The sequence below is a fragment of the Antechinus flavipes genome, chromosome 1 (assembly GCF_016432865.1).
Source record: "Antechinus flavipes isolate AdamAnt ecotype Samford, QLD, Australia chromosome 1, AdamAnt_v2, whole genome shotgun sequence".
NCBI lineage: Eukaryota > Metazoa > Chordata > Mammalia > Dasyuromorphia > Dasyuridae > Antechinus > Antechinus flavipes.
The window spans coordinates 690,608,399-690,629,269 of NC_067398.1; the positions used below are offsets into that span (position 1 = coordinate 690,608,399).

The following is a 20,871-nucleotide window of genomic DNA, read 5'->3' on the forward strand; positions in this document are numbered from 1 at the left end:
AACGGGAACCATTTTCCCCCTCTACGCTTTCAACACTCAACATTCATGTCACGTGAAGTGACAGGAGAGTGAGATCAGAGCTAATAAAGAAAGAAAAACTCCCATCTCCTATAAATCTGAGTTGCTCTGGAGCACATTACCCACAAAACACCTCCCTCCTCTGGGGATGTTACAGTCAAATAGCAGAGGAATCCACCATAAAAACTTAGTTCATTCTTTTGTTGTTGTCCTTTGTGCTCGAAGAGGACCAAAATGTCATCACTGTGTTAGAGTCGATGTTCACTATATCCTGTTACAAACTCAGAAGACTTTATCACCGGTCAGGCACAACTAGTCCATATGAACATTGGGCTAAAGATGTCACAGGGAGAGAGTCAGGATGAGTACCCGCTCTGTAGTCTCAACTTTACCATGAAGCTCTCCCACTGGTTCTATAACCATGGGCAAGTTACTTAAATACTTCTGCTTCAGTTTCCCCATCTGCAAAGTGAAGAGAAGAATGTACTTCCCTCAAAACAATCCTATGAATATTAAATGCGATGCAATACAATAGAAATTAGACCATGGGTCACAAGGCTTCCTCTAATGTGACCCTGAATAAGTAACTTCCTCCTCTGAGCTTTGGCTTTTTCACATTTAAAATAAAATGGTCTATATGATTCCTTCTAAGGGAAGCAGGAAATTTACATGAACTGATGCAAAGGGAAATGGCGGACCCAATTTGATGACAACATCAACAGCAAAAAGTAAAAATTTGTGCTGTGAAATTATAATGGCCAAGCTTGGCCCCAAAGCTGAGGCTTGAAATAACAAAAGGTACCTGCCTCACTCCCTTGTTAAAGAGGTAGATGATGGCTATGGTACAGGATGGAGGATGTTGGACTTGTTTTTCAATCCGTTGATGAGATTTCCTCTTTTTTATTTCTCATCATAAGGGTATTTCAAAAGAGAAGGATATATTGGGAAATGTAGATAATGGTAGAACAACAAGATATCGATAAAAATGTGTTTTTAAATTTTTTCCTCATTCTATAAAAATAATGGCCATAACAGAAAGATCATAGAAAAGAGAACCAGGGTTCAAATAGTGCATCTCCAACCCATGAGTCTATTTCTTCCTCTGAAAATGGAAGGGAATTTGACCAAATGATATCTGAGGGTCATTCCAAGTCCAGATAATAAATATGCTTCTAAAGGAGATAAACATGTACCAAAAAGCCTGGAAAAGTCTGACTCTAAATATATATAATAAGGTATGATTGTCGCAATAAACAAAGCTCATAAGAAAAATATTTCAAAGCATTATCTAGAAAGGGGCTAAGCATTCAGAAAGCAAAGACCATGGGCCTGGAGAAGGCACAAGGAGGAGAGAGGCAGTGCCAGACACTTTATAGATATGATCTCATTTACTCCTCACAAGAGCCATGTGAACTAGAGGAAACAGAGGCAGATGACTTGCCCAGGATCACACAAGTAAGTGGCTGAGGCTAGATTTAACTTTCAAACTCTAAGCTCAGAGTTCTACCTACTGTACCATTTGCTAGCTCATTTTATCCTTTTTATCCTTTCCTGAGGGCTGGAGAGACCCCCAATTGGTCTAGATGGGTCTAGGGATGGTGTTTTTTTAAATACTCTATATTTCATACAGTTGTTTCCTTATATATCTCCCACAAGATAAAGTCCGACATTGAAAGTAAATACTAGAGCATTTCTTGCCTGCCTATCTAGCAACAAGCATTTATTAAATACCTACTATGTACCAAGAAATAGGTAGAAAAATGCAGAGAATGAGTAGTTCCTACTCTCAAGAAACGGGAACACCTGAAATACTTGAATATCAATCTTCCTAATGCACAGATCTGACCACACTACTCTCTTAATTTAAAGATTTAATGGTTACTTATTGCCTCTAGGGTAAAATACAGACTTCGAATTGCAAAAATCTCAGCTTTGGAAGGAACCTGCCAGCAACCGTGTAATCTAACACACAGCCCCAAAATGAGTCCATTCCTCAGTGGGGCTGGCAAATGCTCCTCTCACTTCTACTTGAAGATCTCCACAAAGGAGAGCTCCCCATCTCTCAAGGGGGACCATTCCATTGGTGCTAGCTCCAACTGTTAGAAAATATTTCTCTGAATACAGATCAAAGCATACTATTTTCACTTTTTTTGCTTTTTTTCTTTCTTGTAGTTTGGCCCTTTTGTTCTGATTCTTCTTTCACAGCATGAATAATGTGGAAATATGTTTAATATGATTATACATGTATAACCTATATCAGATTGCTTGCTGTCTTGAAGAAAGAGGAGGTGAGGAATAAAATTTGGAAATTAAAATCTTATAAAAGTGAATGCTGAAAACTATCTTTACACATAATTGGAAAAAAATCAAATACTATTAAATGAAGAAAAAAAGACAAAAAAAGAAAAAATATTTCCTTACTTGAAGTATAAATCTGCCTGTTTTTGCTTATAGTTCCATAACCACTGGGATCAAATAGAACAAGCTTAACCCTTCTGCCCAACAAGAGCCCTTCAAACCTTTGAAAGTATTATTGTTTCCTCTCTAAAACCTTTCCTTTCCAGGACAAAGATTCCCTAGGTCCTTCAACCAATGCACAAGAATGAGACATTTCACTGTGCTATTTGCCTCCTCTGGATTTATTTCTAGCTCAGCATCCTTTCTACAATACAGACTTCAATGGGCAGGATGCAGCAGAACAATCACAGAATGAGTTGAAAGGAACCTCCATGAGTTGTGAACTGATCCAACCATTCTGGAGAGCAATTTGGAGCTTTGCCCAAAGGGCTATCAAACTGCACATACCCTTTGATCCAGCAGTGTCTCTACTAGGCTTATATCCCAAAGAAATCACAAGAAAGGGAAAAAGACCCACATGTGCAAAAGTGTTTGTGGCAGCCCTTTTTGTGGTGGCAAGAAACTGGAAGTTGAGTGGATGCCCATCAATTGAGGAGTGGCTGAATAAGTTATAGTATATGAATGCTATGGGATATTATTGTTCTATGAGTAATGATCAGCAGGATGATTTCAGAGAGGCCTGGAGAGACTTATATGAACTGATGCTAAATGAAGTGAATTGAACCAAGAGAACATTGTACACAGCAACAGCGATTATAAGATGATCAAATTTGATAGACCTGACTCTTTTCAACAATGAAGTGATTCAGGTCAATTCCAATAGACTTGTGATGGAGAGAGATGGAGACTTGCACCCAGAGAGAGGACTGTGGGGACTGATTGTGGATCACAACAAATTATTTTCACCTTTTTTTTTATTGTTTGTTTGCATTTTGTTTTCTTTCTCATTTTTTTCCTTTTTGATTTGATTTTTCTTGTGCAACATGGTAATTGTAGAAATATGTATAGAAAATTGTCCATGTTTAATATCTATTGGATTACTTGCCATCTGAGGGAGAGAGTGGCAAGATAGGAGGGAGAAAAAAAATGGAACACAAGGTTTTGAAAAGGTGAATATTGAAAACTATGCATATATTTTGAAAATAAAAAGCTATTATTAAAAAAGAAAGATAGACAGGAAGGAAGAAGGAAGGAAGGAAGGAAGGAAGGAAGGAAGGAAGGAAGGAAGGAAGGAAGGAAGGAAGGAAGGAAGGAAGGAAGGAAGGAAGGAAATAACTTCTATGGTTACCTAGTTCAACCTACACACAAAAGAAATTCCCCCTAGAACCCACGAAATAAGTGACTGTCCAATGCCTGGATGAAAACCTCCAAGGAAGGAAGACCCATAACTTCTCCTGAAGCAATGCATTCTACTTTAGGACAAGTCTTAAGTAAGGAATCATTCCTAGAACCCATACTTTTCAAAGCTACTCATGGTTGAATTAGCTTTTTGATTCCGTATCTTTTTAAGGTTCTCTAACCGCACACCCACACTTGGTTTAGAATCAAAAAAGACTCATCTTTATGAGTTCAAATGTAGCCTCAGATCCTCCCTTAGTTATGTGACCTTGGGCAAGGCACTTAGCATCTATCTATAAAATGAGCAGGAGAAGGAAATGGCAAAACACTCAGTATCTTTGCCAAGAAAACCCTAAATGAGGTGTCAAAGTGTTGGACACAAGTGTAAGGACTCAATCACAAAAACCACACCTCCTCCATTTTGTACTGGTGACACCAATTTTTGAAACCCTTATTAAACTTTTTAGAAAATCCTTTATATTCTAGCCCCAGTCCAACTTTCCAGATTTAGTTCCCATCACTAACCTTCACAGCTATGGTGAGTCAGATTGTTCCACTTGGTATTCCCAGTATGTGGGATTCCAGCTCCTATGTCCAAACCTTTTCACGGGCTTTGTCCATATTTGGAATCTTCTCCTTTTCTCGTCTCTGCCTCTTAGAATATTCTTAGTGCTCTTCAAGGCCCAGCTTAAGTACCACCTTCTGCAGGAAGCATTTATTGATTTCCATGCCCCTCCCCTCAATAGCTCTTAACAATATTTTTGACAGAAATCATATTATATTTACTTACCTGTTTACCTGTTGTATTCCCCCATAGAGTGTCAGCTCTCTGTGGGCAGAGACAGTTTTTTCATTTTGTCTTTATAAGTGCAATAGCTAACAAAGTCCCCTAAACATAGTGGCAGTGACATCCTGGAATCAACTGCAGTCAATTTTTATGTTTTCATTTATACCTCAGAAACTGGCAAATGTTAAAAATATGGGTCTGCTTTATTGCTGTTGTCTAGACTTAAGAAAGAGATGGAGAAAATATTAATAATTCTGATAAAATGGTGTGTTCTGATTTTTGGAGAGCCTCTCATTAAACATTTATCAGCATATCCCTACATGGCAGGTATTTAATAAATGTTGGCAGAGTTTAATGCAATTAGTACCCAAAGGTCTTAGCACCATCTTGGACTTCTGCCAAGTCATATATGGGAAGCAACACAAGAAGAGGAAGAGGAGGGGGGAGGAGCATGGAGGGAAGAGAAGAGGGAAGAAGAGGAAGAGGAGAAAGAGGAGGAGAAGGAGCAAGAGAAGAAAGAGGGGGAGGAGGAAGAAGAGAGGAGAAGAAAGAGAAGGAAGAGAAGTAAAAAGGGAAGAGGAAGATGAGCAAGAAAAGGAAGAGGAAGAAGCAGAGGATGAGCAGGAGGAAGAGAAAGAAGAGGAGGAGAATGAGCAAGAAGAAGAGAAGAAGAAAGAGAAAGAAAAGGAGGAGGAAAAGAAGGAGAAGGAAGAGGAAAAGGAAGAAGAGGGGAGAAGATAGAAAAGGGAAGAAGAGGGAAAGGAAAAATAGAAGGAAGGGAGGAGAGGGAGAAGGAAAAGGGGAATAGAAGGAAGGGGAAGAGAAGGAGGAGGAGAAATGGGAGAAGGAAAAAGAGGAGAAGAAAATGAAGGGGTGGGGGAGGAGGGGAAGTCAAAGGCCCCGGTAACCCCATTGTACTGATCACAGAAGATGTAGGAATGTCCATTTTAAGGGAATGCTGGACCCAGAGCTAGCCCTGTCAGAAACATGCAGGAGACATCACCATCTTCCAGCTGACTAAGAGCTCAGATGAAGGATCTGTTCCAACCTCTTGTCATTTGACTCCACTCTGACAATGGGTATTCCATCTTTTAATGCAAGGTCCAGTTGCCTTGATTATGGACCACAAACTTTCTTGTCATTCTGAACCTGTTTTCTCTGGGTGCGGAAGCCAAAGAGAAGCCCAAAATTTATTTCTAAAATTGTGGTCTTAAAAAATGGGGGGCCTAAAGGAGGCAGTTGACCATAGTCTAATGGAAAGAACATCGGGTTGAAGATGGAATCCCTGTATTCAAATCCTGATTTTACCACTATATATTTTATGACCTTGGACCTGAGTGATCTTCAGGCTCCTCTTTTATGAAATGAGGATGGCCACTCGATGGTCTCTGAGACCCTTTCCAACCTAGACTGATGATGTTAAGGGTGGTCCCTTTCTCCTCTCCATTCTATGACTTCAGGATTCTATGACTTCAATCAATGGACAAACATTTATTAAGCGCCTGCTCTGTGTTGGGCACCATACTGATCACAAGAAATATAAAGAGAGGCAGGAGAATATCCCTGTCTTCAAACAGTTTACAACTAAATAAGGAAACAAGCAAACAAATATATACAAAGCAATCTACAAGATAAAAAGAAAATAGAGCGAAGGCTCTGGAATTGAGAGAGTTTGGGGAAGGCTTCCTGCAGAACATGGGATTTTAGTTGCAATATAAAAGCCAGGAAGATCATAGTTGGAGCAGAGGATGGAAAACATTCCAGAAGTGGGGGACAACAAGAGAAAATGCTCAGAGCCAAGAGATGGAGAGCCTTGTTTGTGGAACAGCCAGAGTCATTAGGCACAAGAGAATGTGTTGGGAAGTAAGGTATAAGGAAACTAGAAAGGGAAGAGGGGCCTGTTTTGAAGAGCTTTGAATGCCAGACAACAGATGGAGGTAATAGGGAGTCACAGGGGTTTATTGAGTAAGGGGGGGGAGCCGGGGTTTTCAGGTTTGGACCTGAATTTTAGGAAGATCATTTTGACAGCTGAAGGAGGAGAGACTGAAGCAAACAGACCCCTCATTAATTATTGCAAAGGTATAGGAATGAGATGATTAGGGTCTGCGAGGGAGGGGAATGGTTGAAGTTTCAGAGGACAAAGGGGGTCAAAATGAATGCCGGAAAGGTAAAATCGGCAGCCCTTAGCATGAGCTGGGATATGGGAGGTTGTGAGACTAGGACTGGGAAGATGGTGATGTTCCTAGTACTAGGGAACTAATAGGAAAGATAATGGGGGGGGGGGGGGGGGAACCAAAGATAGAAAAAAATGATTGGAGGGGAAGGGCCATAGTCCCATTTAAGCTAACAGGACTGGGCAGTGGGAGGGGAGGGGTCATGGTCCCGTTTAAGTTAACAAGATGGGTACTTGAGGGGGAGGGGAGAAGGTCCCGTTTAAGCTAACAGGATGGGTGTTTGGAGGGAGGGGCCATGGTCCGGTTTAAGCTAACACAATGGGTACTTGGGAGGGGAGGGGCCATGGTCCGGTTTAAGCTAACACGATGGGGACTGTGGGAGGGGCTGCTCCAACCCTTCTCCTCCTCCCCGTTCTCAAACTCCCCAGCAAATAACATCTCAGGGAGAGCAGATCTTAGGGAATGGAACGAGGCGGAGGAGTAAAAATCCCCCGCTCCATGTTGCTCTTCCCCGACCCAGCCTTCGCCATAGCAGCAGCGGCAGCCGCCGCCAGAGGCGGCCCAAAAGCCGGCCAAGGTGGCAGATGAGGGAACAACAAGGCTTCCTGTGCCAGAAAGCAGCATTCCCGAACTTGGCAGCTGGGGCCCAGGGCTGCCAAACACCGCTCCCCTCCCCCCCAAGGCTCCGAGACTCGGCCACCCCGGGGGCCCGGAGGAGAGCTGGAGTGACAGACGGATGATGTCTCAGTCTGCGCCTCCTCGGCCGCGCGGCTGCCTCTCCCGGGGCCACGTGCAACCGCTGCTTACAAACACCAGAAAGAAAAGGATACCGGGAAGAAAAGAAAGAGGGAGAAGGGAACCGTCCCAGTTTTGTTCCTCCGGCCAACCCCGGGACAACAGCCCACCCCATCCTCACTTTCCAGGATGAGGATGATGATGGTGGTGATGATGATGATGGTGGTGATGATGATGATGATGATGATGATGATGATGATGATGATATTAATAGTGGCTTCAGTATATTTATTTAATATTTTAAATTACATTAATATCTCTTTCTACATTCCAGGGGCCATGCTAATTGCTTTACAACTATCATTTCAGTAGGTCCCCAAAACAACTCGGCAAGGGGTTATTATTCTGCCCATTTTTTTTAGTTCAGTGACTTGCCCGAGATCATACGGCAAGTAAATGTCAAAGGCCACATTTGAACTCTGATCTTCTTGACTACAAGCTCAGTATTCTAATGACTGGATGGATGAAAATATAAGCATTGGTTCTATTTTGAAGATGGGGGCAGAGAAGTAATAAAGGATAGAATGCCAAAAAGGACCCAAAACAAATACCACAAAGAAACGCAGGGGTCAAAACAAATACAGCAATTTTATAGCGTTAAATTACATTTATATACATATGTGTGTATAGCTATATATATAATATGTGTCATATATATAATGGTAATCTATGTGTATAAATGTAATCCTATCTATTCATAAATTACATTTATATACATATGTGTATAGTTATATGTAACATATACTTATAGATATTATAGATATTATGTAATCATAATATTATATGATATGTGTATATATTTGGAATACATACATATTATGTATTAATATATATCTACAAATTATATTTTATATATAGTTATGTTTAACATATATTATACATGTTACATATATAGTATAATCATATATTATGTTATATATGTATACATATGTAAAATATATTGTATAATCCTAAATTATGTAATCATATATATTCATAAATTACACTACATATGTGTGCATAATTATATAATGTATACTGTATAATCATATACATGTATATATGTGATACATATTATATATAATGTAATTATATATATTCACAAATTATATTATATACATATTCTATATAGTTATATAAAATAAAGATTATATACACTCTGTATATATTATGTAATCATATATATATAATGTATGTATATATGTAATACATATTATATATATTATGCAAACATATTCACAAATTTCATTTATATACATTTGTGTGTAGTTACATATATAGTATATATTATATATACTGTGTAATCATATATATTTTGTGATATATGTAATATTTATGCATAATATCCAGTTAGATAAGTATAGACAGATGTATATAGAGCTATATACATATATGTAATATATATTTAATAAATTTGTGGTTGAGTCACAGCCAACTTCATTTGGGATTTTCTTGGCAAAGATACTGGAGTGATTTCCCATTTCCTTCTCCAGTTCATATGACAAATGAGGAAAGTGAGGCAAATAGAGTGAAGTGATCTGCCCAGGGTCACCCAGCTAGTAAGTCTGAGCATAGGATTTGAACTCAGGAAGATGAGTCTTCCTGGCTCCAGGACTGGCATTCAAACCACTGCGCCACCTGGCGGTCATTTTTTTAACATATACATGTACTAAATTTTATGTTAAGATACATATATATGAAACAATACCTCACAGACACCCACTGTCTTACCGGCTCTTGTTACTCTGTTGAAATATTCATGGATTTAATGATTAAGTTCATAATTTTAAAAAAAATCTTTTTTTTAAAGAAAGAGAAAGCACGTACTAACTACTGGGGATATAGCCTCTGACCTCAAGGAGCTTAACATTCAAATGGAGGAGATGATATATTGAACAGAGGTGTCCAGAGAAGTCAGTTTTTGTCTAGGAATGGAAGTTGAATGGAGCCATAGAGCTATGTTTCATCGCGCCTTTTCCATTAGAAATGGTGGCATGGATTGCATTACTGTGGCCAAGCAAGGAGAGAAGAGTAGATTGACGGTGAGATCCTTGGATCCCTAATGGATAAGTGCACAGGATGTAAAGTGTCCTGCGCAGGATGTGAAGCGTCCTCCATAGGATGGCCAAGGTGAGCCGGCACTCACCCATCTGCCAGTTAGGGTGGCTCAGCCACCCGGTTCCAAAGCTGAATAGGTTACCTGGATTCTACTTCCAGGAGCTCTCAAAACATGAAGGCTTTAGATCTGAGTTCAGAAGCAAAAGACTAGAGTGCAAATGCTGATTTTGCCAGCTACTGTTCACATGCCCTTGGCTTCCCTTGAGCCTCCTCTTCCTTCCCTCTACCATGCAACGAGTGAAACAGCTCACCCCCAAAGTTCCTTCCGGCTCTGTGGCTGTCCTATTCAGAATCCTCTCTTTTACACTCCCCGCATCCTACCTTGTATCAAAATGCTATAAAACACACACACACACACACACACACACACACACACACACACACAAAGCAAAACCACAGACAAATGAGGAAATAAATCTTCCAGTGCTTTAAAGTACTTTCCTGAAATACAACTCGAGGAGGTAAGTTTTGCAAGTGTTGCTGCTGCCATTATTACTAAGAATTATTGTTATTATTATTTGTTATTACTATTATTGGTATTAATAGTCTTGAAGAAATTAACTGTCTTCTCCAGCATCACCCAGCTGGCTAGTCTCAAAAAAAAAAATTCAAACCAAGGTGTATACACAATCACACACATTCACATGCACATGGACATATATACATATGTACACACTCAGATACACTCACATTCACACATATACATTTACATACATACATAAACACTTACATATACATTCTCACACTTACATACACATTCTCTTTCACACATATACATACACATATATTTTCACTCTCTCTCTCTCTCTCTCTCTCACACACACACACACACACACACACACACACAAACACACACACATACAAAGTCCAACATTCTTTTCATTCCTCTATCACCTCTCTAATGGTTTTCTCTCTTCTTATAGGAAGGTGGATGATACAATGTTAGCAAGATTTGAGTTCAAATCCAGCCTCATACCTCTACTGGTTGTATGATCTTGGCAAGTGATTTCACCTCTCTTTGCCTCAGTTTCCTATAAAATAGGACAAATAATTGCCCTCACCTTGCAGTACTGTTGTGAGGACCAAGTGAGATTATATTTGTGAAGCACTTAGCACCGTCTCTGACATATAGAAGGTGATATATATATATATATAATCCGGATGACATTATTATCCCCCTTTTACAAATCCCAGAAAATGAGATTGAGAGAGGGATAAAATGAGTAGCTTGGAATTACACAGCTAGTAAGCATCTGATTTTGGATTTGAACTAAGACCTTCTACATTTTTACCATTTCCTGTGTAGCATTCCACCCACTGTACACCTGGCTATCTTAATAATGAAGATCATCACTTATATAGTTCTTTAAGGTTCATAAAACCCAGTACACACATTACATCACTTTATCCCTGCAACAACTGTAGGAGGTAGGCGCCAATATCATTTTCATTTTACAGAGAAGGGAAAGTGAGGCAGGGTGAACTATTTGCCCAGAGTTACATGGCTAGGAAATGTCTGAGGAAGTATTTGATTCCATATTCACCACCATCCAGAAGACCTTGCTTTTCTCTAGCCTTTCTAAACTGCCTAACAAAAATCCCTTTCTCTCCCATTTCAGGAGTCTGGAATTCCTGACTGAAAACACTTGAGTCAGTCCACAGAAATGAATGGAACTTCCTTGCCTAATCCAATCAGACACAAGGCCCAACCCTTTTTGCAAAGAATATGTGGTAGTGACAAGGAACTGGAAACTGGATGATTGCCCATAAGTTAGGGAATGGCTGGTATATGAATGTAATGGAATACAGAGCAATCTCTGTAAGAAATAACCAGCAGGATGATTTCAGAAAGGTCTGGAGAGACTGACATGAACTGATGCTAAGTGGTGTAGAACCAAGAGAATATTGTACACAGCAACAACAAGATTATGCTATGATCAATTCTAATGGACCCCGGGCTCTTTTCAACTTGAAATGATTCAAGCAAGTTCCAATGGCCTTGTGATGAAGAGAGCCATTTGTACCCAGAGAGAGGACTGTGGGAACTGAGTGTGGATCACAATATAGGATTTTCACCTTTGTTGTTGTTGTTTACTTCCTTTTTTTCTTCGTCATTTCTTTCCCTTTTGGATATGATTTTTCTTGTGCAGCATGATAAATGTGGAAATATGTATAGAAGAATTGAACATGTTTAACATATATTGGATTACTTGCCATTTAGGGGAGGGGGCTGAGGAAAAAAATTGCAATACAAGGTATTACAAGGGTGAATGTTGAAAATTATGCATATATTTTGAAAATAAAGAGAATATGTGGCAGGAGCTATGAATTTGGAGGGACAGTTCCCAAGTTCAAATCTTACCTTAGCTGTTTTCTGCCTGTGTGACTTTAGATATATCACTTTTCTTTGGGCTTAAGTTCCTCATCTGTAAGCTCAATAGCCTCCAAGGCCCCTTCCCACTCAAAACCTACAATCCTGTGGTTTGTAGAAGTACATTTAACATATAAAAAATGAATCAGTGGTTCCCACTGGCCCAGGGAGAAAGTCTAAAAACCAAGGCACTCACTCTGCAGGCCATCCAGGGTCTCAGACTCTGAGCCAGTTAGCTCCCAAGTTTAGATCATTCTGGTAACAAGGGTCACAGCCTAGATCCCTGGGGAAGGCAGCTCCATAATGACCTTCTCTACCACCACAGAGGAGTTTCAAAGCACACCAGCCCAAATAGGTGAAGACATCTTCAACCTCCTATCTCTTGATGACCTCATCCCCCAGGCTGGAAACCTCCCCATCTTCCACTCTGACAGCCAGCATCACTCCCTTGTTCCAAGTCCAATCTGTTTCCACATCCTACTGTTTCTACTTGTCCTCTAAACCTCTCTCCCACATGCCCCCTCCTCAACATACACACACACACACACACACACACACACACACACACACACACACACACCAGCCTGCAACCCACTTACATGATGGCACAGAAGAAGCAATGAATTTAGAATCTCAGGATCCAAGTTCAAATCTCAAATCCACCACTTTCTACCCGTGATCTTAGACAAGTGACTTAAACTAGATCAGGGATTCTTAACCCTAATCCTCCAACTCTAACCCTAAATGCACCGCAATTCCGACTCTATCATGAATCCCCTGAGCAGAAAGTTTGATGCAGTCTATGGCGCCTTCTCAGAATCATATTTTTAAATGAATCAAAGAAACTATGTACAAAAAAAGGATTGCAAAGAAAAACCACTTGAAATATAAATTAACTTACTAAAAAAAAGTTCTCAAGTGCCATATTAAGAATCCCTAGACTAGACGGTCTTTACTGGCTTAAGAACTCCCGTGCAGCTCCAAGTCTATGAACTGAAGGAAGGAATCTTAGACAGCTTCCTGAACCTCACAGAGGTCAGCTCCCTATACAGGTCACACAACTAGGATTTAGACCCAGTGCTAATTAGGTCTCTTCCCCAACAAGATACTGATGCTTTGATTCCTAGTCCAGATCTTTCTCTCTCACCTGGCCTATTGTAATAAATCCCTAACTGGTCTCCCCAACTCCAGCAATACAATCACCACTACTGTTTAAGCACCTATAAGGTACAAGGAGCTGGAGCTACAAAAACCCAAAAGAAATATTAGTTCTTGCCCTCAAAAGGTTAACACTGTCCTGGGAAGATTACAACTATGTGTATGTATGTAAGTAAATCCAAAGTAAGGGGGGAGTAGCTGGATTTTGCTGTTGTTTGTTTGTTTGTTTGTTATTATAGAGTTTGTTTTTAATGATTAGTCCCATAAAACTCTTTGTGACCCCATGTGGGGTATTCTTGGCAAAGATAATGGAGTGGTTTCTCATTTCTTTCTCCAGCTCATTTTACAGATGCTGAAACTGAGGCAAAACAAGGTTAAATGACTTGCCTAGGGTCACAAAGCTAGGAAGTGTCTGAGATTGGATTTGAACTCATGAAAACGAATCTTTCTGATTCCAAGCCCAGTGTGCTATTCACTGTACCACCTAGGTGCCCTTCATGACATATAGTAAGTGCTTAGTAACTGTTTTTTAATTCATTCATTGTAAGCTAAAGGTAGAGATTTCAGTGTTTTTCACTCCTGTATTCCCAATGCCCAGCTGTATCTTATACATTAAGGATGAGGAGGAAGAGGGAAAGGAAACCCAGGGCATTCATACAATTCATCATTGTGGGGAATTTCCAGCATGAAAATTTCCTCCATCATTGCAGACTGACAGTTTCCCTATACAGTATACTCTTACAGTATCCTATGCTCACACAATCAGTATTTGTCGAGCTAGAATTTAAAATATGGAAATAAACAAGCAGTTGGGAAGAAGGGAGAAAAAACTGTCATCTGATAGAAGGATTCAACCTGTTCTATTTGGCCTCAGAGAACAAAATGAGGGGAAATGGGTGGGGATCATAGAGAGGTAGATGTGGGCTTGATGTCAGAAGCCCAGGTTTACAGATCTACTCCTGGCATGGACCTCAGGACCCATCTGGTCTAACCCCTTTATCTTACGGTGAGGAAACTGAGTTTAGGAAAAATAAGTACTCAAGATCACAACAAATGCCAGAGATGGGATTTGAACCCAATTCCTTTGATGCTGGAGCCAGGCCTTGTCCAACAGAAAATCTTCCTACCCAGAGATAGGATGGTCTGCCTTAGGAGACAGTAGGATCCCCCTCAGCCTCTCCCTCGCCCAATGTTCTAACAATCCCCAGCTTCCTTCACAAAATATCTCCAACCCAACCTCTGCCAGTCCCCACCTTATCCTTCCAAGTGCCTTTTGAAATGACTTCATATATCATTTCTATTGACTAATCTATATATACATTGCCATCCAAATGTAAGCCTTTCCTGGCTTCCAGCCACTAGTGGTAGTAGTAGTAATTTTTGTTGTTATTGTTGTTTCCGACTCTTCATGACCCCATTTGGGATTTTCTTGGCAGAGATATTAGGACTGGTTTGCCATTTCCTTCTCCAGCTCATTTTACAGCTGAGGAAACTGAGGCACACTAGGATAAGTGACTTAACCAGAGTCACAAAATTACTAAGTATCTGAAACCAGATTTGAACTCATGAATCTTTCAGACTCCAGGTCTGGAACTCTATCCACTGTGCCACCTAGTTTCTCACCTCCCACCAGAAAAACTATGCTTTGTTTATTTTGTATCACCATGTTGACTTTCCTGATAGAATGTAAGTTCTTTGCAGGAGGGAAACTTTTACTTTTGTCTTTGTATCTCTAGTCATACTGTAGCGGGTGAATAAATTCTTGTCGAATGATTGATCTTTAGCATGGGGACTATTTTGCTGTTATTATTATTTTTAATCTCCCAGAGTTTTGAATACAATAAACATTTAATATTTGCTGAACTGAATTGAAACCAAAGAGAGGATTTACGACCATACAGTGGATAACGCACAAGTACTAGTGTCTGAAGAGCCTGGGTTCAAATCCTACCTTAAGAATTAGTAGCTTTGTGGCTTTGGGTTTGATTTTAATGTTCTCTATATTATTCTAAAGGCCCACCCAGCTCTAAACCTCCCCCACATCATTCCCCCAAACCCTAGTCGATTAATCAATAACAACAGGCATGTATTAAATGCTTGCTGTGTGCACAGCATTGTACTTGGTTCTGGGGATGTTTAAATAAGACACAGACCTTATCTTCAGAGAGCAGACAGTCTAGTACTAGTGATTAATATGCCATTTATCAAAGCATGGGACAGTAGAAACAGCACTGGCTCTGGGGTCAGAGGTAATTGTCGTTGTTCAGTCTTTTCAGTCCTGACTCTTTGTGACCCCATTAGGGATTTTCTTGAAAAGGACACTCGGAATGGTTTGACATTTCCTTTTCCAGCTCATTTGACAGATAAGGAAACTGAGGCAAACAGGGTTCCTGACTTATCCAGGATCACACAGCTATAAGTGTCTAAAACTGGATTTGATGTTTTCTTGGCAAAGATACCAGAATGGTTTGTTATTTCCTTCTCCAGATCATTTTGCAGATGAGGAAACCGAGGCAAACCGGGAATGATTTGCCTTGTGATTCAATTTCCTCACATGTTAAAATAATCATTTTAACTGCTCCCCACCAGCTCTAGAGCTCTGATTCTCTGGTTCTTATTAAAGTGTCCATTGAATTAGATAGCCACCGGCGTTCTTTCCAACCCAGAGATTCTGTGATTCGACATGGGAGGTCCTCACTGGCACAGGGACCACCTTCCTGGTCACCCTGCCAAGGGGGAGTGGTTTCCCTTCCCCAGAAATCATGGCATCCTGCACCTCCACTGTTGCCCTCAGCATCTCAGCACATAAAGAGCTTGGCTCACTGGGATCCCCGAGCTCAGTGTTAGGAAGGGAAATGATTTACCCTGAGAACCTCCCTGTCCCGACACTAAATCACTAGGGAGTCTATGGGGCTCCAGCATTTGCATGCTCCCCAATTCTCGTCCCTCCCATTTCTAATCAACACCATCCATCCGGGCTGCCTGCTTAGCTCTCAAATGAAAAAGAGACCAAGGACTCCATTCTTCTCCACTCTCACCCACCCCCTGAAAAATGAAAAGGTGGGGAGAACAACATCTCCACAAAAGACAGCCATATCGGGCTAGCTCGAGGGAAGTCTTCTTCCTCCCTCTAAGTGCCTCTTTCCCTGAGCCCCAGGATAGCAGGACACACAGCCCCTCTGTCAATAGGGCGCCACCCACTCTGGATTTAATAGAGACTCAGCATAATAGGCCAGAGAAGGGGGCCCGGGCTGGGTCCATTCTCACCAGCAAGGACCTTGCCAGGGGGGGCCGCATCCCCCAGATTGGTCAGCACAAAAGTGGCTGGTGCAATTCAAGTTGCAGACCCCAACCAGCTTTGCACTGGCTGTTGAGGCAAAAAAAAAAAAAAAAGTAAGGCTCCATCTGCCTGAGACACTCCTAGGGCTGAAGGCACACCCACCCTGCTCTTGCCATGGCAGCTACCCACGCAGGAGAGATTACAAAGCGCAGACATCGGGTGCAATGTTCTGGGATCGGGAGGCATTCCCCTGCCACAGGCCTCATTCGGCTCAGCAAACGCCACCCCGAGACACCGCGATGCAGTTTCCAGGATGCCCAGAGAGCCACTGGGCTAAACAAGCTAACTTGGAACTGAAAACGGAAAGCTTTGCACAGAAGCCCCTCGCGTGTTACCGCCATGGCCCCCCGGAGCTCGTGGGGAATCAAATAGCAGCCCTGTTTGGTTTCCCCATCTCTAGCGACAGAGTGACTGGAAGAGCATCTCCTCAGCTGAGCTAAATATAGGAGGTACCAAAATGTGTGCTGATCAGGTCCCTGGTAGGGATTGGTGCAAGGCGAGCAGGCTTTGCCAAGGCAGAGAAGAGCACCAAGGTTGGCTGTCTGGGGCTCTACCACAGAAGCCAGTCAGGATGCTGAAAAGCTCAGCTGGGGGGTGGGGGGAGGGAGGGAAGGAGGAGGAAAGTGGCTGGATTTACAAGCACCAGATTTCAGCTAAGGTTCTTCCCCATCCCACCCCCCAGAAAAGCCCACCACTAAAACTTTAGCCAAGGATCACCAACAACACTCTCTTCTTCCCTTGGGGGAGGAGGGGAGGGAGAACTCCCCTATTCTCTCAGGAAGCTCTTAGAACTAAGAGTTCCTCGCTTCTACTCATAAGTCTCAAGAACATCTGAATCCCGATGGAAAAAACTAAAGACAGAGGAAATCAGGATGCTTGAATCAGAGCCACTGTACTGTAAACTGTACTGTTTCAGGGACAGGTCCTTCACTCCAGATAAAAAGGAAGCAGCTGTCTTGCCACCAGCATCCACCTCCTCTGTACACTATGGGCAGGTAGAAATGGGGGGGAGGAGAGGAGTGATGAAATAAAGATTTACCCCAAGTCAAATATTGCTTATTAGCAAAGCAGATGGGAGAATCCTCCCTGTTAAGCTGGGGTGCCTCGGTGAGCTAGGCTGAGCTCTAGATGAATTCTGATAAACATCTGCGAGAGAAGATTTTCTCCTAGTTGGAAAAGGGAAAAAATCTCCATCACTTAAGGGCAGCACGGGAGGAAAAACGATTTACTTTTTCCATGCAGATACATCACGTCACATCGAAATAAGGATTTTGATTCCAGCCTCTGAAACAATCACACTAAATTCAGCAGAAAAGTTAGGTACGGATTTTTTTCTGTTTGCTTTCTACATGTTGGGGGGATTTTCCCCCTCATCTATAAATAGGGTGAGGATTTCTAAGAGACCAACTCTCCAGTCCCTTCTCCCAGGGGATAACAAAGGTGTCCCTGGAGAAAGGGAAAGAATAGGGTTCGAAAATTAACACATTCCCCCTCCCAAAAAAGCCTTGTCAAGCCATTTGTCCCTGAGGTTTTCCTTCTTATGAAAGTAGGAGGGAAAGGAGAGGAAAAGAAGGGGGGGAGGAAATATGGCATTTTGAAATAAGCTTTTTCCAAATTCATCCTGATAAATAACTCCCCAAAGATGGGTACACTCTAAAGAGAAAGGGAAAATAATCAATCCCCAACAAGGAAACTGGGGGGGGGAGTCTAATCTCTCTTCACCCAGAACTGGCAACTGCTTAGATTGGTTCCTGGCCCCCAGCAAAGCCAGCTCTCTAAGTGACTAAGGGAATTTTCCCATTAGAACTATTATCGTCATTAAAAGCAGAGAGAGAATCAGCTTTGCCTTCTATCTTCCCTGTGGGCTGCAGTCTCTTTCTGGGGCCGGGGTTTGCATTTACAGACTAAAACCCCCTCTGTTCTAGCCAGGAGAAATGTAGGTCAGAATCTACCTTCCGAATATAAATGGTGATGGGGGACAAAAGGGGCACGTTTGAAAATTATGATGAAACAGGGAAGGACAGCATTTAGAGACTCTTTTGCACACAGTTCAATTGGAAGCCCCTCTGGGCTGGGGGGATGTGGGGATCCAAGCAGGCAAATAGGTGGCAAGAAGGTGAGCACCGGCCAGGAGCAGCCTGGATGCCTTTTGCCTCAGGCCCCAATCCCTGGCTTCTCCCTTCTCACCCCCAGCCCAAATCTCTAGGGAAAGTCCGCAAGGGGAGTGAGTCCAGTGGCAGGAGCGACACAGAGAGATAAGGAGAGACGCTGCTGCCACCCACTGCTCGCAACATCTATCCATCTCTGCATCCATCCATCCATCCATCCCAGCACTGGGCTCCTCCTGTTGCCTCCTGGGCCGATCGCTTTCTCTGAGGGAACCTATGACCTGCTTGGCCAGAAACCCTCGTGGCGGGGGCGGAGGGGGGGGGGGGGGGGGGAAGAGGAAGGGGAAGTCCAAAGTGAGAGGGAGGCGAGAGAAACCAGAAAAGGAGAGACAGAGAGAGAGAGAAAGAAAGAGAGAGAGAGAGAGAAAGAGAGAGAGAGAGATCCTTTCCTCATACCCTACCCTACCCCCCACCCCCTTTACGCACTAATGGCTTTAGAGGAGATGGGGGCAAACCGCGGGGGTGGGGGCAGCCTGGGCTGTGAGGATGTTGTCCGAAGTTCATCTCAAGCCTCTGCACTCCAGGCACACGGCGACGGGAGCTGTCCTGCCATACTCCCCCTCCACCGCACTAAGTAAAGAAGGTTCGCAGCTGCTGGGGTGAAGGGCCGAATTTGCTTTCTCCCCAAAATGAGAGAGCCCTGTTCTCCTAGGATAAGTACGAACATTCATCCGGGGAGAGGCAAACGCAGCGAGAGCTAAATGGGGAGGTGTCCTAGGGCCGGAGCCGGGGTGGAGTGTGATTAGGGGGAGACACGGGGGGCTACAGCTTCTCCACGGGATGGAACTTTGTGCGCCACGCGGGGCGCGGGGCAGACACTCCCCGCACACACATACACGCGCGCGCGCTTGTACACACATACCCACACGCCACACAGCCAACTCCGTCACCCCCTCTCCTGCCCACAAGCGCCCAGCCAAGGGCCACCTTTACCTGGGCACCAGAGCGCGGCGAGCGCCAGCAGGAGCCGGAGCAGGTTCGGGAGAGCTGGCAGGGTCGGGGGCGGCATGGTCCTCGGAGCGCGGGGCTGCTCGGGGGCGGCCGGGGTGGCAGGTCAGTGGCCGGGTCCCCCGGCCGATACGGGAACGATTAGGGCACCGTAGCCTCGGAGCGGAGGATGTTCATCTCATCAAGCATCACTGGGGGTGCGAGGTGGGGGAAGCTGCACGGGCTGAGGAGGAAGCAGGGGGCGCGGGCGCCCCCGCTGCGCGCCCCTCGCCGGTGCCCGCGGCGGCTAGCCCTGGCAGGGTGACCGTCCCCAGGCGGTTAGCGAGCCCCAGCGGGCATGGCTGCGCGCTCTCTCGGCGGCGGCGGCTCCTCCCCAGACGCAGCAGCGAGGGGGGCGAGGGTGGCAAGGGTGGCGAGGGTGGCGAGGGTGGCGAGGGTGGCGAAGGTGGCGGCGGCGGCGGCAGCTCCGGCTCGGGCTCCGGCTCCGGCTCGGAGCTCAGCGCTCAGCGCCCTGCGCCCCCGACTCCTCCCCGGCACTTCGGAGTTGGTGCGGGGCGGCCAGAGCCCAAGTGGAGCCCGCCCGCCGGCGTCTCTGCGCCCGTCCCACGCCGTCCCATCCCGGCCCGATTGCGCCGAGCTCCGCACAGCCACAACCACAGCCACCGCCGCCGCCGCCGTTCTGGCGGCCAGAGCAGCCAGCCAGCCACCCCGAGCGGCCGGGGGAGGGGGGAAGGGAGGGAAAAGAAGAGAGGGGAGGAGGGAAGGAGAGAGAAGGGGAGAGAGGAGGGGCCGCGGCGAAGAGAGGAGGGGCCGGACCGAGCCCAGCCCAGCCTTGCCCCGCTCCGCGGGGGGGCGGAGCTCCGGGAGCCATCCCAAGGGCCGCCCCGGCGTCCCTCTCTCTTTTCCCAGCTTGCCCCCCGGACTGAGTCGGAGCAGACACTGAAAGTCCCCTAGGGGTAGCTGGGAAATGTGAACAGCCAGCCTCCTGCGCCCCAGAGAAATGCCAAAAGCAGCTTCCCTCTCTTCCCCGCTGTCCCCTCTCTAAATCTGGAAAACCGGGGTACAGTCACCCAGAAGGCCTCAGTTTACGGCTGGAGTCCCAATCCACTTGGACTTGGGACAGGAATAGCAAAAGCATCCTCAGCCGATCTTCAGCCCTCTCACCCAACAGTGCTGCGCTCCCACAGCAGAGAATGAGCACAGGACCATTGGCTCTGCCGAGGGCAGAGGACTCTTAAAGACAGCCCAGTGCCAGTTCGGCTAGGATTCTGGGAGGCTGCCCTTGACCCGGTCAGAGAATAGAGAAGGAGGGCTGGCTC

The 20,871-nt window shown here is 44.2% G+C and overlaps 1 protein-coding gene across 1 annotated transcript in view; it reads right to left on the reverse strand.

Moving 5' to 3' along the window:
- TMEM132B (transmembrane protein 132B) overlaps positions 1–20,212 on the reverse strand; it is a 660,968-nt gene extending 640,756 nt beyond the window's left edge. Inside the window, exon 1 of the mRNA XM_051972617.1 lies at positions 19,538–20,212. Coding sequence (XP_051828577.1) covers positions 19,538–19,613 — 76 coding nt within the window. The 5' untranslated portion in view covers positions 19,614–20,212. The remainder of the gene's footprint in view (positions 1–19,537) is intronic.
- Positions 20,213–20,871: the final 659 nt, after the last annotated feature.